This window comes from Balaenoptera acutorostrata, chromosome 21, assembly GCF_949987535.1.
Source record: "Balaenoptera acutorostrata chromosome 21, mBalAcu1.1, whole genome shotgun sequence".
Classification (NCBI taxonomy): domain Eukaryota; kingdom Metazoa; phylum Chordata; class Mammalia; order Artiodactyla; family Balaenopteridae; genus Balaenoptera; species Balaenoptera acutorostrata.
This window is the reverse complement of record NC_080084.1, coordinates 25,762,859-25,779,565: the sequence shown is the minus strand read 5'-3', so window position 1 is coordinate 25,779,565 and position 16,707 is coordinate 25,762,859. Positions and strand designations below refer to the sequence as shown.

Here is a 16,707-nt window from a genome sequence, read left to right as displayed (position 1 = left end):
AGTCTGCTTTCAGATGAAAGACTGTGTCAGAGTGAAGCACTTTATGCCTTTTTGAGCCCTTCTCCTGACTACCTCAAGGTTATTGACGTGCAGGGGAAAAAATCCACTTTTTCATTGTCCTCTTTTCTGGAAAGACTCCCTCGCGACTTCTTCTCCCATCAGGAGGTGAGCTGTCTGAAGGTTGTATGTTTTTGAAGCATATTTAAGCAGACGTCTTCTGGGAGGCTGTTTGATGTGGCAGGTATCTGTGGAAGGCCTGCTACAAAGAGGGAGAATGCAAATACCTTGAGCTACCATGGCTGTCGTGTGTGGGGACGGGGCTGGTAACAAGGTAGGTGAGGGGCCTGTGGATGGAGCCCCTCTATGGAAGGTGGCCCGGGCCGGGGGCCGTCATTGCGGAGGAGTCGGCGCTAATGTTGAGGTTCAGGAGAGGAGGGTGTGTTTGGGGAACAGTCAGCAGGTCTTTGGATGGGGGAGGGCTTCGGGAGTGGGGGCTGACGGAAATGAGGCCAAGAGTAGGAGGAGGGGCAAGGCCGCGCCGGGCTGAGGAGTTTAGGTTTTATCTCAGGGACTGGCAAGCCGTGTCATGTCCTGAAGCAAGATGAACCTCGCAGTGATGTGGGTGGGCGAAGGAGTGACTAGAGAGAGACTGCAGACGTTTGCGAGCTCATACGTGGCCCTCGGGCTTCCCTCCGGGGGCTTCTTACTTGGCTGAGGCCTGCGGCCCCTCGTTCGGCTCTCCAACAAGTTGCACGAGACCATCTCCGAAATGTGGCGTCTCCTTAGTTCAATGCCAAACGCCACCGCCTCTTCACCAGAATTGGTTTAATGAGCTTGGACAGAAGGAAGTAACCATGGAAAGGCGCGTCTGCTCTACCGCGTCCTGAGCTGGAGCAGAGCCCGCGAACCACAGAGGGTCCCCATGCCTGCCTGCCTCCCTCCTGGGCACCTCCCCACCTCTTTCCTGCACGCCACACGTGTCACGTCTGGCCGTACTTGGCCCCTCCCCTCCGTCACCTCCCGTTTATCCCTGAACCTCTTGGGATTCACCGTGTGGCCCGGTCACTCGGGGAAAGTGCTCTCTGAAGGCAGACCAGCGGCCGACCAGCAGCCTCCTCCCGGGCTGCAGCTCCTCCAGCCCCTGCAGCATGTGGTGTTGCTGGACCTGCAGTGCGGCCGTGAGGTTGGCGGCACCCCTCCGGCCTCTGTGACCTCTCAGCCCCCTCCTCTGCTCATCACGCCCCCGAAGCCCTGTCGTTAGGCCGCTGCTTGCTCCCGCAGCTTCAGCTGCCCCCCTGCACACATCCGAACGAACTTCCTCAGCTGTCCTTCCACTGCCTAATGTCTGCACCCCTGCTGCAGCTCTTCGCCCTGCTTGGAGAAACAGCCACGTGTATACTGGCCACCGCCCCGCAGAGCTAAGGGCCTCTCACAGTCGGGATCCACGTCACACTCGTTGGCACTAGCCTGGTGCCTGGCATAAATGAGTTTTCAAGTGAAATTTGCTGATGTGCAGATCAAGAAGTGAGACTAGCTGAAGTACAGAATAAAAGCTTGAATCACAGCTTTAAAAATAACTAAATTAAATTATACATGTCTTTAAAAAAAACAGTGAATTTAAAGTATTTCAAGTTAAAAAGCCTTACTTTTAAAACTCAAAATGGTTAGAAGCTGTTTTGTTATTTACGAATTCACGCCTCATTAATACAGTGACAGAGGCTTTTCAAAATTATTTTAGACCTTGAATAAGGCTTTAGGATCAAGCTATGCCCTGAGTTTAGATACACTTTGGCCTCTTTGTGAAAATGCATAGGTTTCTGCATGTAGGGAAGTTGAAGGATTGTGTGAGGTTGAACTATAAGTGCATCGTTCGGAATTGACACTGGGAGAAGGAGAACATATCACCTTCCTTGGATGAGTGACCTGCTTCCTGTGACTTTACTGTTCCCCCAGGAGGAGGCAGAGGAGGACAGTGACCTGTCAGATTATGGTGATGACATGGATGGAAGGAAAGACTCCTTGGCTGAACCATGTTTCATGCTGATTGGGGAGATTTTTGAACTTCGAGGAAGTAAGCTTCTTTGTTACTATTCAGTGGTGTTTGCTGGTTAAGTGGTTACACACACACACACACACACACACACTTAATATCCCTTTGTTCCTGAATCAGACATGTATTTATATTCATTCAGCAAATACTTTTACAGGCCAACCAAGGTAGGATCTGAGGACACAACCTTAGGACAGATATCCCCGTACTCATGGAACTTAGGGTCCTGCTTTACCCTGCACCATGTTCCTCTGTATGCAGAAAGCTGGAATGCTTTGAATTTCTTTTTCTGTGACTTAGCATAGCCTCATTGCTTCATCACCAAAAGGTATACAAAAACTAATTTTGCGTAGCAGAGGAAGAGCCCTGTTGTTCAAGGTGAGTATGCGGCCAGGGGCGCAGGGATGCCCAAGCCTGCTTTCAGCCACCTCTCCTCCCGAGGGGAGCGGTCATCCGTGCAGGCGTGCGGGAATTTTGTCCCCAGGGGACGTTTGGCATGTCTGGAAAGATTTCCGGTGGTCACAGCTCGTGGGAGGGTGCCACTGGCATCTCGTGTGTGGGGGCCAGGGCCGCTGCTACGCGTCCTCCAGCGCACAGGGCAGCCCCCAGCAAAGAGCTGTCCTGCCCCAAACGACAGCAGTGCCAAGTTGAGAAATCCTACCCTAATCGTTCCTGAGGGACATGTACTTAGAAGAAACAAGAGCAAAAAGAGTGTCAAAATACTCTTTTGTTAAGACCTGCACAAGTGCCTCTCTCCCGAAGCGGTACCGGGGTGAAAGGTCAAATGGTACTTCTTGGCTTTAGTCTTGAGTCCTGAATGGGACTCTCTGCCCACCCTCACCTTCCACAGTCCCCACCCTGTAAATCACGCCGCCAGCATACTCGGTCACACCTGGAGCCTCGAGTCCTAGCTAGAGGTGTGGCAGGTGCCTAAAGGCACCACTGAGCGCCTAGCAGAGGAAGCGCACGAGAGGAGCGAGGTCCCGCAAGGCACAGCAGTGCTCCAGCCGGTAGCACGCTGCTCGGAGGATGTGCTGGCTCTGCCCACTTGGGTGAGCATCTTTTCCCCTGGGGCAGAGAACGTGGGCTGGGAGTTGGTCCTATACAGGAAGCCGGCTGTGCATCGCTTCTTATTTATATATCCCTTAACATGTCGCTTAAAGAATTCTTCGCAGATGAAGGAACTTCAAGTGCTGTTATCGACTTGAGCGCGTCTTTTATGTCTTTTAATCCTCGGTATCTTTACAACGATTGATCCATAGTAGGTGATCAGTGACAATGCTTGGATGGATGGATGGATGGATGGATGGATGGATGGATGAATGAATAGGCAAGAAAATTTTCAGTGCTGGGATTAATTGTTTTGGTCATTGAACTTTTTCTTCCTCTAAGCCAAATCTTAAAATAATCAGCAAACACTTTGGGAGCTTATGTTTTAGATATAGCTCCATAGGGGAAACAAAAATATCTCAGAGGTAGATTCTTCCTTCAGTGAATTTACAACATAATGGTTTCAAAAATGTAATTCACATTAAGCAATAGACACAAATTCTAAACTCCAGGCAGAGATTTATATATAAGCATGTTCATTTGAGCATAATTACAGTAAGGAAAAATTGGAACTAAGCTAAATTCAGAAATGGGTGATAGTTAAATTAAGAAATATCCACATGATGGAATATCGTCCAAGTATTAAGGATCCTTTCAGATGAAAAAGCTATAGCTGGTCCGTATTTTCGACACTTTAAGATGTATGCTGATGTTTAACTTGGTTCAGTATAGGCAGAAAAAAACAGTTCTCCGCCCCCCCCACCCCAAGTCTGGCTCCTCCTCAGTGAAGTCTGCCTATTAAATCATGACTCCTCCCCGTCTCCCACAGAGTGGATAAGAATGAGGAAGCACCGTGTTAGCCTTTGGTCAGCGTGTTCTCTGCGACACACAGAGATTGAGAAGGCTGGTGGATGCGTCAGAGGCAGTCAGGGCGGGAGTAGGGCTCAAAGTCCTCTCTCTCTGGTGTGCACTTCCTCCCTCGTGTGCCTGCTCAGAATATTTGGGTTTGCTAGTGACTTTCCAGAGGGGAATAAATAGAACATCATTGATAAAATGTGACATATTTGCCATCAGCAAAATCCTAGCGTTGCTGCAGCTGCCTCCATGGCTTTGAACGAATGAGTCCTTGGAAAGAATAATGGGGCTATTCTGTGTTGGAGTGGGGACTAGGGAAGGGTAGAAAAAGGTAGTGAAGTCAGGGGCATCAGTGATGGGAGAGAATCTGTAGCAGAGCCGTTTTTGGTTCCTGCTCTAGTTCAGTTTAGGAAAATGGACCAGAAGTACAGCTGTTTTTAAACATTTCTAACCAGTCACTCGGCTGTCAGGCATTCTTCCTGGAGTTGCTCATGTCCTCAGACCCTCTGGGTACGAGCTACCTCTCTGCTGCCTTAGAAAGGGGGAGCGAAGTTACCATCCCTGACAGACGCTCCTCCCAGCCTGAACGCCAGCCTCAGATGGGCACGTCTGCAGTGCACTCTGAATTCCATCAAACACTTAGGGCACTTCTGAGGCATGGTCCTGACTCCAGGACTTGACTCTCACTTGAAGGATTAACACCACTGCATCTGGACACTTAGATCCATTTTTAAAGTTAGAAATGACTTGAGAATGTATTAAAGTCTAGTACCAAGTCTGTGTTAATTGTTGATTTCTGTTTATGTGCCTTCCCTTGTACAGAGGTGTTTGTGAATTTACTCCTTTTTTTTTTTTTTTTTTTTTGGTGCAGGAGCCCTGAATTCTTGGCTCCATCATAGCCAAGTCATGTGTCACTAGCTAAACATTGCAGTGGATGGAAGTGAATATATAAACGGAATATTTGGTTTCGATTCCAATTTGCAGACCAAAAATATCCTCACAGCATTTCTTTGCCTTCTTTTGGTTTATATTCATGTTCTACACTTATAACAATGTGTCGCCTAATCTAATGCTAATAGTAAAAGTTCAGATATGTAGGACCCTTCACAAAACTCTTTCACACAAAGTATTGACATGACTGTCCAGCAAAACGAAAGTACATGCTAACACTGTCCTTTTCCAGGTGAGGTCACTGAGGCTCGGAGAAGGTGATGGTGGCCGCCTGCTCCAGGTGATGGTGGCCGCCTGCTCCAGGCAGTGGCGCAGGAGCGATGAGTCCATGGCTCACTCGGAATCCTGGGGCTTCCCAGTTCCCCTTTCTTCCCCCCACGGGCATAAAATATATAAAAATGCATGATCTACAAACTACTATTCAAAAGGGAGCAGTTAGACCCATCAATTTGTTAATATTTCAAAATATTTGTCAGCATCTGACTACAGATGCTTCTCGTTCAGAGCCGTGTATTAGAACATTGGGTTCAACAAGCCAGGCACAAATCTAAAAGGAATTGCACTGTCTGCTAGTGGAAAACAGACGTCAGTAGCCTGGGGACACATGAAGTGCAGTTTTAGTTCCACTTGCTAGCTCAGCTGTTGTTAGGCATTGAAAAGCTGTAAGAAGTCTTAAGTTTCCTCTCATCAGTTGCTAAGAAGAAAATGAAAGCTTATTCATTAGAGTATTCCTGGGCAGAAGTTTGCTAGGCTAGACCCAAATTCTGTGGCTATCAAAGCCCCTGACTTAGTGTCCAGATTTGGACTGAGTGACGTGGTTAAGATTTATGCTTTGTGCTGCTATGAAAATGTCACGATTGTGATAGCCTGTGGTAATGCTTTTCCTCTGATTTATATTTTAGTGTTTAAATGGGTGAGAAGAACATTAATTGCTCTCGTTCAGGTCACTTTCGGAAGAACCATCAACAAGTGAGTTGCACGAAACTAATGTTTGAATTCATGCCCTAGCCTTTGCCTCAGTAGTCCAATTACATCCCCAACTCAAGGTTTTTTCGTTTCTTTTACTTTTTATTTATGATATGATTCTAAGATTGGATAGGGAAGCAGATTTCTACAAGACTCTCTCCCCCAGAATGCACGGTGCACCAGATAACAGAAGCTTGGGCTGGCTCTGGCAGGCTGGTTGACGAGGGTCAGAAGATTGTTCTGGAAAGTTCTCTGTTGACCATGATGACTGGTTTTAGTATCTTGGGTACAGCGTTTTTATGTCACATGATGGGGATCAGTTTAAGGCTTAGACTCTGAGCCAAAATGAAAGTAGGATGAGCATCGCACAGCAGGTATTTATTTGAAGGGAAATGCAAACCATATATTTTTTTAGAGTTGGGGTGATATTAAAATAGTAATTCCTCTTGTTAGTTGATAGCTAAGTATCCACGAGGGGTGTGTGTACCCTATAATACTATTATAAGCCATATGTGTATTCTGAATTGTATCACGTTACCCATATCCCTAAGGGTTATGCTCTATGCCCAGTACCCAGTGCTTACGAGGCTGTAGCATTGTGACTTCCCCACACAGAAACTGGGAGTCAACTGCTAAAACTAAGGGGAAAAAAATCAGTTATTTTTGTATAGCAAAATATGTTTTAAGATGAAATTGTCAGATTTTTCCAAGTGAAAGATTAATTTAGTTGTCAGATGTATGTATAAGGTTAACATTATAGTTTTATCACATAAATCTTATAAAGTTTTTTGGGAAACATAATAAAGATCATATTTTTATTCAGTTGCAAATAGAATATATTTTCCTTGTGGTCATAAACCAAAATTTACTTCTGTTTATTTCTAAGATTTTTTTTTAAAAATGGTGTTAGTGGCTTGTTTAGTTGACTTTTAGTATCGTGGGCTTTTAAGCAGAAAAATGCCCTGTTTAACTTAACAGTTTCAGTCTGAGGCAAACCTCTTAACCTTAGTACCGACAGGCCTTGGATAAAGAAGTTTTCAAAATGGCCCTATTTTTCTCAGAACTCCAGACTTGCTAATTTATTTTCTTTTTCAGTTTCAGAAAATCATGCATACATTCCCTGCTCCTAGTTATGATATTGGCTCTTAATTTTAAGATGAGCAGCTGTAGTTTGAGAGTGGTGAATACATCAGGCGGTTCTTGACATGGGGCTGGGGGAGGGGGACCATGTAGGGAATTTTCAGACTGTGGGTTTCAGTGGACTTTTTATCAGGTAGGGAAATTACGGAGCACCTGGCCCTGTGCTGTTTTGCCTCAGGCAGACGAGGACACATCATAAAATTAAGTAGCAGCATGATATGTGCCTCTCACGTTGTACCAACTGTAATTTCACATCCCAGAATTGCCGCAAAAGCTTCCTCCAGTTTTGGCTAATACAAAGTCAGACCTAAACTGATAGAAGATGCTCAGGTGATGGCCTTTGGTAAAAGTCACTCACCTAATTTTAAGTTGCAAACTGAAATTTTCCTTCTTCATTTCTTCATGCAGTGCTGGCGAGTAACCCAAAGACTACAGGCAAAACAAGCTGTGTTTTTATGTAGATTTTACTTAGGCAGGCAGGTCAGCAGGTTCTCAAAGCCAAAGTCCCATTGAATTAATAAAATTATTTTATTTGATCTAGATATGAATTGCACAGTTCTAAGCAGTATTGGGAAGTTTCTTAGGAGACATGCCGTTACAAACAGGATTACCATGGTTCTAACTCACAGTGGAATTTAGACTTCATTGGTGACTAGTACTGTGTGCAAAGTGCTGGGCTTGAAACGTCTATTTCAGATACTATTTCTGAAAACGTCACATTGTCCCTTTAAAAATCTGGTTGGGAAGTCAGATTCTTAAAGGGCTTTTTGATTTATTATTCGTGAATTAAGTTTGAAACTTCAGGTCTTCCTTGCACTAATAGTCCAAGGTGATTCTGCTCCCATTTCTGCAGAGAGACGTCCCCTCCCCACCTCAGCACCGCTGCTGGCTCTGTGAACGGTGCTGCTCTCTGCAGCAGTCCTGTGGTTGGCTGGAATTTGATGAAGTAGGGTTTATGGAAGACCTGGGTAACCAGATAAAAGCCACTTATTTATAACCGTGCAGGTCAACATCTGCCCGATTTTCACTCCTGTGGGAAGGTAACGTGGCTGGATAGCAGTGTATCTTTTCTAAGTCCCCCCCTTTGTGGTGAAAGGGGGGTGTCTTTTCCCCCTTTGCCTCGTGAGCATGTGAGGTTTCCCGGGTCGGACAACTCTGCCCAGCGTCCTCTGCCGCGGCCGCCCCAAGGGGACAACTAGTGAAGAGGCTGGGTTCTCCCCAGGACTACCAGAGCTCAGGGAGCTCTTCACAGTCTTTAAAACGGATTGATGTTTTCTGTTTATACCACTTCATGGAGAAATTAGTATGTTAAGTACCGTGCACAGTTAAGAGTAGTTGCAAGCTTCAAACAAATCAATCTCCTCTCAGTTCTTGCTTTTCCAGATTGAAAGACACCGTGCGGCAAACATTTAGAGAATTGAGTACCAGTGAACATGTGAGCTCCAGGAATGAATGGCTAGCAGTGTTACCAAAATAAAAATAACTTTCCAAGTCAGAGTTTAAAAATCCAATTCCTAGTTTATTCATCAAACGCTTATCTTAACCTACCCATTGATAAATGCCTTGTGAGAATAGAGAATAAGATTTTTAAAAACCTCATCCAAGAAATATTCTGCTCTTGAAAGACAAATCCGGGACGCAGTGGACTGGGCCGTCAGCGAGCAGATGGTGGTCTGCTACATCGGCGCTCTCCGTGATGCTCTGTGGCCCTCTGGGAACTTGGCGCCTCCGAACACAATCCCAAGTGAAGAACAAAGCCAGGAAACAAAGCGGAGAGCACAGCAGAAGCTGCTTGAAAACATTCCAGGTGAGGCCTGGGTTCTGACCCTGAAAGTCAGATGAAAAGGGAGTGTTGATGGCCCTTCTCCTTTTTCACTTCGGAAACATTATTTACAGTGAAAAAAGTGATCATACTTTTTCCTTTTAAATCATGTCTTGTCCCTTGCTAAGAAATTATACTGAGAATCCCAATAAGAACAGTACTGGTTATAATTTAACTAGAAAAATGTTTTAGAACAGATAATAACATTTTATGCTTTAAAAACCCTGTTAAAGTACCCTATTTTGAGAGCTCAGTTTTTAATTGGGGATCCACGTATTAAAATTATAGTTTGTATAAATGCCTTATATTGAAAAATTCTAAGTTTTCTCCTTAGACATTGGAAAGAGCTGATCACTCATGTTCCTCGCGTCTCTGTGCCTTTATGTGCTGTGTGTGCATATGTCGTAACCCCTCACTGAAGGTCCATGCAGGGTGCACTTTATCAATAGCAGCGTGGAATATAAACTTAATTTTTTTCAGATATGCTTCAGAGCCTTGTTGGACAGCAAAATGCCCGTCATGGTATAATAAAAATATTCAACGCACTGCAAGAAACGAGAGCCAATAAGCATCTGTTATATGTGAGTAATTTAAAGCCTCCCAGAGGATTCACTGTTTCTTCAGTTCTACATTTCTGTTCATATACAGGGGTAGATTTTAACTCTTTGTATGCTTAATCATTCTTATTGCTTGTAACTCTGAACCCATTTTCTCTGCTTTATTTTTGTTCAATTTGGTTAAAAAAAAATACCCCCCTGTGGGTGTGGCATCCCCCTCCTCGCCTGCTGGTTGTTTCTCTGGACTTGTGCTGTAACATTTCTGCCTGAGTGCTTGGCTTTCTTATTTCAGCAAAGCCAAGTGTTTCCCAGTAGTCTGATAATACTGTTGATGGTTAACGGACCGTGAAATAAATCAGTCTGATGCTAAATGGAGTTTATAGAGTACTAATTCCTTTTGAGAGTAACTTGTTCACTGAGCATCGTCTCAGACTTAAAATGAGACTTTTGTCTTAGATGGAGATAGTTGAGTAAACCCTTAGAGAAAAAGACATTTTTTTTTTTTTCTTTCTTGGTTCAGGTGCTGATGGAACTGCTGCTAATTGAATTGTGTCCTGAGCTGAGAACTCATTTAGATGAACTTAAAGCTTGTCAGGTTTGAGACTACACAAATAAACCACCCGAGAAATGTCTGTAATAGACATGAAACATTTTCCTCTTTTCCACAGAGGGCTTGACTGAGAACCATACTGATCTTTTAGTTACCTCCCTCTAGTTTTATGTGAATTAAGCAGAACTGGGGGGGGGGGAACTTGATGCTGTATATTAGGCAACAGAAAAAAACACTTGTTAATTATTTTTATTTTAATATAAATCCTTTAAATGTCAACATACTGATTGAAATATGTGTTAATACGTGATAAGAACCTAGGAAATATTTTAAGTATTTATGAAGTTTTGTTTTAAATGAAGAATTATGAACTTTGTACAGTTAATTTCCTCACTGAGGATTCTGAACATTCCTATATTCGTGTGTATTGAATATTGTTGTGCAATGCTTTGTGTGAAGTTATTGTGAAAATTTTATTGTCTTTATTTTTACCAAAGATTTCCCATAGTTTGAAGCATCTGAAGCAATAAAACATAAAAATGAATCATAGCACTCTGATGTTTAAGATGCTTATATCTCAAAAAAAGTTGAAACACTTTAGGCAGTTCAGATATTTATCAAGTGCCTTTTTTGTAGTAAACATTGCACATGTAAGTACTTCCGTAAGGAAGTATAAAGTTTGTTGCCTTTCTTGAGACACAGAATGAATGTGAAAAATATGATTTTTAGTGTGAATGAGAAGAGCCAGAATTGGTGCTTGAAGTGCTGTATTAGGGAGGTGGGATGGATGGGCAGGAATGAGATGGGGAAACAAAGAGGAGGGAAGTTCCTTCAGGCTGTTCAGGACTTGATCGTGTCATCAAGTCTTGGGCACTAGTAGGGGCATTAGGCGAAATCCAGGGTACAGACGTTGCTTTGTTTTTAGTAGTGGGACCATGGACAAGTCACTTAATTTTCCTGGGTTTTACCATTTATTATGCAGAGATAATGAAACACTTTCCCCTTTCTAACCCCCAGGAATATTGAAAGCAAACCAATTAAGCAGGAATTCAGTTTGAAATCCATGAAAGAAACATACTATGTGTATATATATATTAAAGTGGTATTAATTATATCATTGTTAGATCATACCTGCTGAGTTCCTGATATGCCAGGTTCTTGATATGAAACATAAGTGCTGAAAGACAAATGATTAAAAATTAGTAAAGCAAATTTTATCTTTGATATTCTTTTAGCTACAGCTCTTTGATCCTTATTTCAAACCAAGATATTTGATACTTTCAAAAAAACTCAAAGTTGCCTATTTATATGGATAAGAATTATCCTTCACAGGGACGTAGAAAAGACATTCAGTAGAAAAGACATTCAGAGAAGAGAAGCAGTGTGAAGTCACCAAGCCCCAGGAACTCATAGCGGTTACTAAAAGTGACCATCTTCTGCATAATTAAACCATGGCTGTTATGACTCCTCAATCCTTAAGAAGTCGTCTTACTTTTTCATAAGTTATCAACTATAAGGACTCTTACATAAGTTTTGATTTTTTTTTTTTTGAAAAAAATTAATGACCTTGAAGCTTTACCTCACTTAAAGGGTGACTCCAATCACAGGTCAAGGTGTGCACCATGGTTGGGAGTAGTGGTAGTTTGCAGGGGCTCACCTGTGCCAGGTATGCCAGCTTTATGGCAACTAGAGTCAACTGAAATTTTAAATCCTGTGTTGGGTTCACTTAGGACATTTAAGCACAGCATATTACCAAATATGACATGTCAAATTCCTACCTTTAGGATTTCTCAAACCGTGTTTTAATGGCAGTTAAAGTGGCCTTCACTTTGGGGATGTAGAGCAAGCTATGAAAAGTGCTATTACACTCCCCATACACTGCCTTATTACATTTCTATTTTAAGATTCTTAAAGGCTTAAGGAACTGGATTGAGTGTGGAGAAGAGAATACCGTTGGGAATTTGGATCTTCAAACCACTGAAGGAATGTTCTGTGGATGGTATTAAGAAAACAAGAACAAAAGCAAGTGGGCTTGTATTGTAGAATGATTTACGTTAGGTTTTATGAAATCTTTTAATGGTCTGGAGACATGGAAATGTTGTTATTGGGGAAGAAGAGTGAGTCTTCAGCAGAGATTTTAAAAGCAAAGGACTGGTTTTCAGGGATGATTTAAGTTTCTACTCTAAGATTTAAAGGAGAAGTATAAGGCTTACGTTTGTCTTTAGATACAGGGAAGAAATTTCAACAAAGTGAAGTTCAAATAATATAGACAAACCAGAACATAAAACAAGAGCAAGTAGTTTTGTGCCATGGAATACTTCTTTAGTGACAGGCACCTACATAGTAATTGCATTTTCCCAGTGCTAAGACTAGATCTTGTAAATCACTTTGGAAAGGATGGTTGTGACTTTTAAAATAAAGCCATAACATTTACAAAGAAGGTGTTGTTCAGGTATCTTAAACATTATTTTCAATATCTGTTTCACAGATGTATATTTCTTTAGAATCTTTTGCATATGGATTCTATTTTTACTGTTGGATTCTGCCTCTGTAGATGTAATTGATAAGGAAAGCCTCTTGCTAATTTGTTTAGTTATAGTTATATTGGTAGGTGATTTGAAATTTTATCTTGTTTTGAAATACATTGAGGGTTTTTAAAATGTAGAAAAGGACTTGAAGCACAGAGAAACATCTTGTTTCAATTGATTACCAGGAACATAGCAGTTTTACTCATTAAGATGTTTATGGAAAGGCAAGATTGTAAGCAATTTCTTAAACCCACTTATTTTGAAATTTAGATTTTTAATTTTCAATTTGGAATTTTCTATTTTAGAAGTCTTCGATGACTGAAATAAAATTAAGTTATTCAAAATTCACAACACTAAGGATTAAAGAAATTTAAAGAATTAAACTTCAGTTTTTTTAAATAAGTTTGTAGCATTTATACTTCTGAAGTTATTAAAGCTAAGATTACACTAAGTTTTTCAGGACACTATTTAAGAAAGGAAAAAAATACTGGCTTTATGGAATGGTTTTCAATATTTGACATGGTTTTGGTCAGTCTCTAGCCTAACAGCTGGATCTTTGAGGACTCCTCCTGCAGTTCAATCCTGTAGCTACGTTTCAAGTTGCAACATTTTACAGATTCAAGAGGGGTGGAATAGGTAGGGTGGGAGGGAGATGCAAGAGGGAGGAGATATGGGGATATATGTATACATATAGCTGATTCACTTTGTTATACAGCAGAAACTAACACACCATTGTAAAGCAATTATATTCCAATAAAGATGTTAAAAAAAAAAAAGAATGAAGGTAACCTGTCATCAGTAAAATACCCAGGATAATGTAATGTGGGAGAGAGAAAACAAACATAGCTATTATAAAACTTATAAAAATACACACATTCTAAGGTGTTAGAATTGATGATCTTTGTTGAAATACATTGTAGTCTAAATTCTTTGACGAATAAGTAAAGTGTGAAGTTCATCTGCCAATGAAGGATTCAGATGACAAGCCTTAAAAATCAAAGAAAAAGTTTAGACATATTTTGAATTGTTGGATCTTTTGTTTTTAAGAAATAGAGTACAATGATTTAAGGGAATTTCGTAGTTAGCGATACATTTCTATTCTGATTTCTTAATTAGGGAGATTCAAGTTAACCTATGCAAAGTATTAATAGATCATAACTAAAAATAACCATGCTATTATCCTTTGGGAGAGAAAATTCTCAGTGCCAAAAATAATGGATTTACACATTGATAGTATTCTAAGTTATGAATTATCAAAATAAGTAAAATAGAAAGCATTAACATTTTGCCTCAAACCTGTTATGTGAATAGCAGCATGTATAATTTTTTAAACATATGATTTTGTTATGCCTAAATTAGCAATAAGGTGCATAATTTCATAGTATGTCAGGAATTTGAAAGACAGAAGTTACCTCATCCAGACCTTACTCCATGCAGAAATTGTCCCTTTTAGTACCCATGACAGTTGGTTACCAGATATTTGCTTGGTTGCTTCTAGTGGCAAGAAGTCAGCACCTTGGCTTCTGCACACGGCCCCCCAAGCTGAGGTGTGGGCACAGCCATTTCACACTAGGTTCAACGCCTCTATATGTGGCACCCTATGAGCAAGTCAAACTAGACTAAGCACAAAGGGAAAAAGACTGGGACTTACACCATTGGTTCTCCTGGTTTTCAGGCCTTCAGACTCAGACTGGAACTAAACCACCAGCTTTTCTGAGTCTTGCAGCTTGCAGATGACAGATGGTCTTTGCAGTCTCCATAATCATGTACAAATTAGTATATATAGGGGAGGAGGATAAGATGGTAGACTAGAAGGACCTGAGCTCACCTCCTCTCACAAAAACCCCAAAATCACAACTAACTGCTGAACAAGCATTGACAAAAAAGGACTAGAACCTACCAAAAAAGATTTCTACTTCCCAAAACAAAGAAGCCACAACAAGACGGTAGGAGGGTTGCATTCACAATCAAATCCCATATCCGCTGGGTAGGTGACCCACAAACTGGCAAATAATTATATTGTAAGGTTCTCCCATAGGAGTGAGAGTTCTGAGCCCCCATGTCAGGCTCCAGTGGTCTGGCATCAGGAGGAGGAACCCCCAGAGCATTTGGCTTTGAAGGCCAGCAGGACTTGATCGCAGGAGCTCCAGAGGACTGGGGGAAACAGAAACACCACTCTTGGAGGGTGCACACAAGGTCTCATGTGCACCAGGACCCAGGGGAAAAAGGAGTGACTTAATAGAAGCATAGGCCAGACCTACCTGCTGGTCTTGGAGGGTCTCCTGGGGGAGGTGGAGAGCAGCTGTGGCTCACTGCAGGGACAAGGACACTGGTGGCAGAGGTACTGGGGAGTACTCATCAGCATGAGGTGTCCTGGAGGCTGCCATTGCGATGCCAAGACCTGGCCCCACCCAACAGCCCAAGGCTCCAGTGCTGGGAAACCTTAGGCCAAATTACCAACAGGGCAGGAGCACAGCCCCACCCATCAGCAGACAGGTTGCTTAAAGTCTTCCTGAGCCCACAGCTGCCTCAATACACCCCTTCCCACCAAAGGGACAAGACCCAGCTCCACCCACCACTGAGCAAGCATCAGTCCCTCCCACCAGGAAGCCTGCACAAGCCTGTTAGATCAGCCTCACTCACCAGGGGGGCAGACACTACAAGCAAGAGGAACTACAATCCTGTAGCCTGTGGGACGGCAAACACAGAAAGTTAGATAAAATGAGATGGCAGAGGAATCTGTTCCATTGGAAGGAACAAGATAAACCCCCAGAAGAACAACTAAGTAAACTGGAGATAGGCAATCTACCTGAAAAAGAATTCAGAGTAATGAAGTAAAGATGATCCAAGGTCTCAGAAAAAGAATGGAGGCACAGACCAAGAAGCTACAAGAAATGTTTAACAAGGAGCAAGAAGATTTAAGGAACAAACAGTTGGACAATACAATAACTGAAATGAAAAATACACTAGAAGGAATAGCAGAATAACAGGCAGAAGAACAGATAAGTGAGCTGGAAGACAGAGTGGTGGAAATCACTGCCACAGAACAGAATAAAGAAAAAAGAATGAAAAAGAAAGCAGGACAGTCAAGAGACCTATGGGACAACATTAAACACACCAACATTTGCATTATAGGGGCCACAGAAGGATAAGAGAGAGAGAAAGGGCCTGAAAAAATATTTGAAGAGATAATAACTGAAAACTTCCCTAACATGGGGAAGGAAACAGTCACCCAAGTCCAGGAAGTGCAGAGAGTCCCATACAGGATAAACCCAAGGAGGAACATGCCGAGACACATTAATCAAACTGACAAAAGGTAAAGGCAAAATATTAAAAGCAACAAGGGAAAAGCAACAAATAACATACAAGGGAATCCCTATACAGTTATCAGCTGATTTTTTAGCAGAAACTGCAGGCCAGAAGGGAGTGGCACAATATATTTAAAGTGATGAAAGGGAAAAACCTACAACCAAGAATACCCAGCAAGGCTCTTGTTGAGATTTGGAGAAATCAAAACCTTTACAGACAAGCAAAAGCTAAGAGAATTTAGCACCACCAAACCAGCTTTACAACAAGTGCTCCAGGAACTTCTCTAGGTGGAAAAGAAAAGCCTACAACTAGAAACAAGAAAATTACAAATGGGAAAACTCACCAGTAAAGGCAAACATACAGTAAACATAGGAAATTATCCACACACAAATATATCAAAACCAGCAATCATGAGGAGAGTACAAATGCAGGATATTGGAAATGCATTTGAAATTAAGAGACCAGCAACTTAAAACAATCTTGTATATATATAGCCTGCTATATCAAAACCTCATGGTAACTGCAAACCAAAAATGTACAATAGATAAACACGCAAAAAAGAAAAAAATCCAAACACAACACTAAAGTAGTTGTCAAATCACAAGAGAAGGGAACAAAAGAGGAAGGGAAGAAAAAAGACCTACAGAAACGAATCCAAAACAATTAACAAAATGGCAATAAGAACATACATATCGGTCATTACCTTAAATGTAAATGGATTAAATGCTCCAACCAAAAGACACAGACTGGCTGAATGGATACAAAAACAAGACCCATATATATGCTCTCTACAAGAGACCCACTTCAGATCTAGGGACACATACAGACTGAAAGTGAGGGGATGGAAAAAGATATTCCATGCAAATGGAAAGCAAAAGAAAGCTGCAGTAGCAATTCTCATCTCAGACAAAATTGATTTTAAAATAAAG

General features: G+C 41.9%; 2 protein-coding genes across 6 annotated transcripts in view; one reads left to right on the top strand and one right to left on the bottom strand.

Annotated features, from left to right (window-relative positions):
- Positions 1–10,490, top strand: part of SNX25 (sorting nexin 25) — a 113,581-nt gene extending 103,091 nt beyond the window's left edge. For all 5 annotated transcript variants that reach the window (XM_057537411.1, XM_057537412.1, XM_057537410.1 and 2 more), the window contains 6 exons: positions 1–165; positions 1,954–2,071; positions 5,809–5,875; positions 8,638–8,819; positions 9,315–9,415; positions 9,912–10,490. In XM_057537411.1, the coding sequence (XP_057393394.1) occupies positions 1–165; positions 1,954–2,071; positions 5,809–5,875; positions 8,638–8,819; positions 9,315–9,415; positions 9,912–9,992 (714 nt within the window). In that variant the 3' untranslated portion in view covers positions 9,993–10,490. The remainder of the gene's footprint in view (positions 166–1,953; positions 2,072–5,808; positions 5,876–8,637; positions 8,820–9,314; positions 9,416–9,911) is intronic.
- Positions 8,752–16,707, bottom strand: part of LRP2BP (LRP2 binding protein) — a 41,990-nt gene continuing 34,034 nt past the window's right edge. The window contains exons 10-12 of the mRNA XM_057537414.1: positions 13,344–13,456; positions 11,073–11,118; positions 8,752–8,839 (exon numbers count right to left, since the gene is read on the bottom strand). Of these exons, the coding sequence (XP_057393397.1) occupies positions 13,391–13,456 (66 nt within the window). The 3' untranslated portion in view covers positions 8,752–8,839; positions 11,073–11,118; positions 13,344–13,390. The remainder of the gene's footprint in view (positions 8,840–11,072; positions 11,119–13,343; positions 13,457–16,707) is intronic.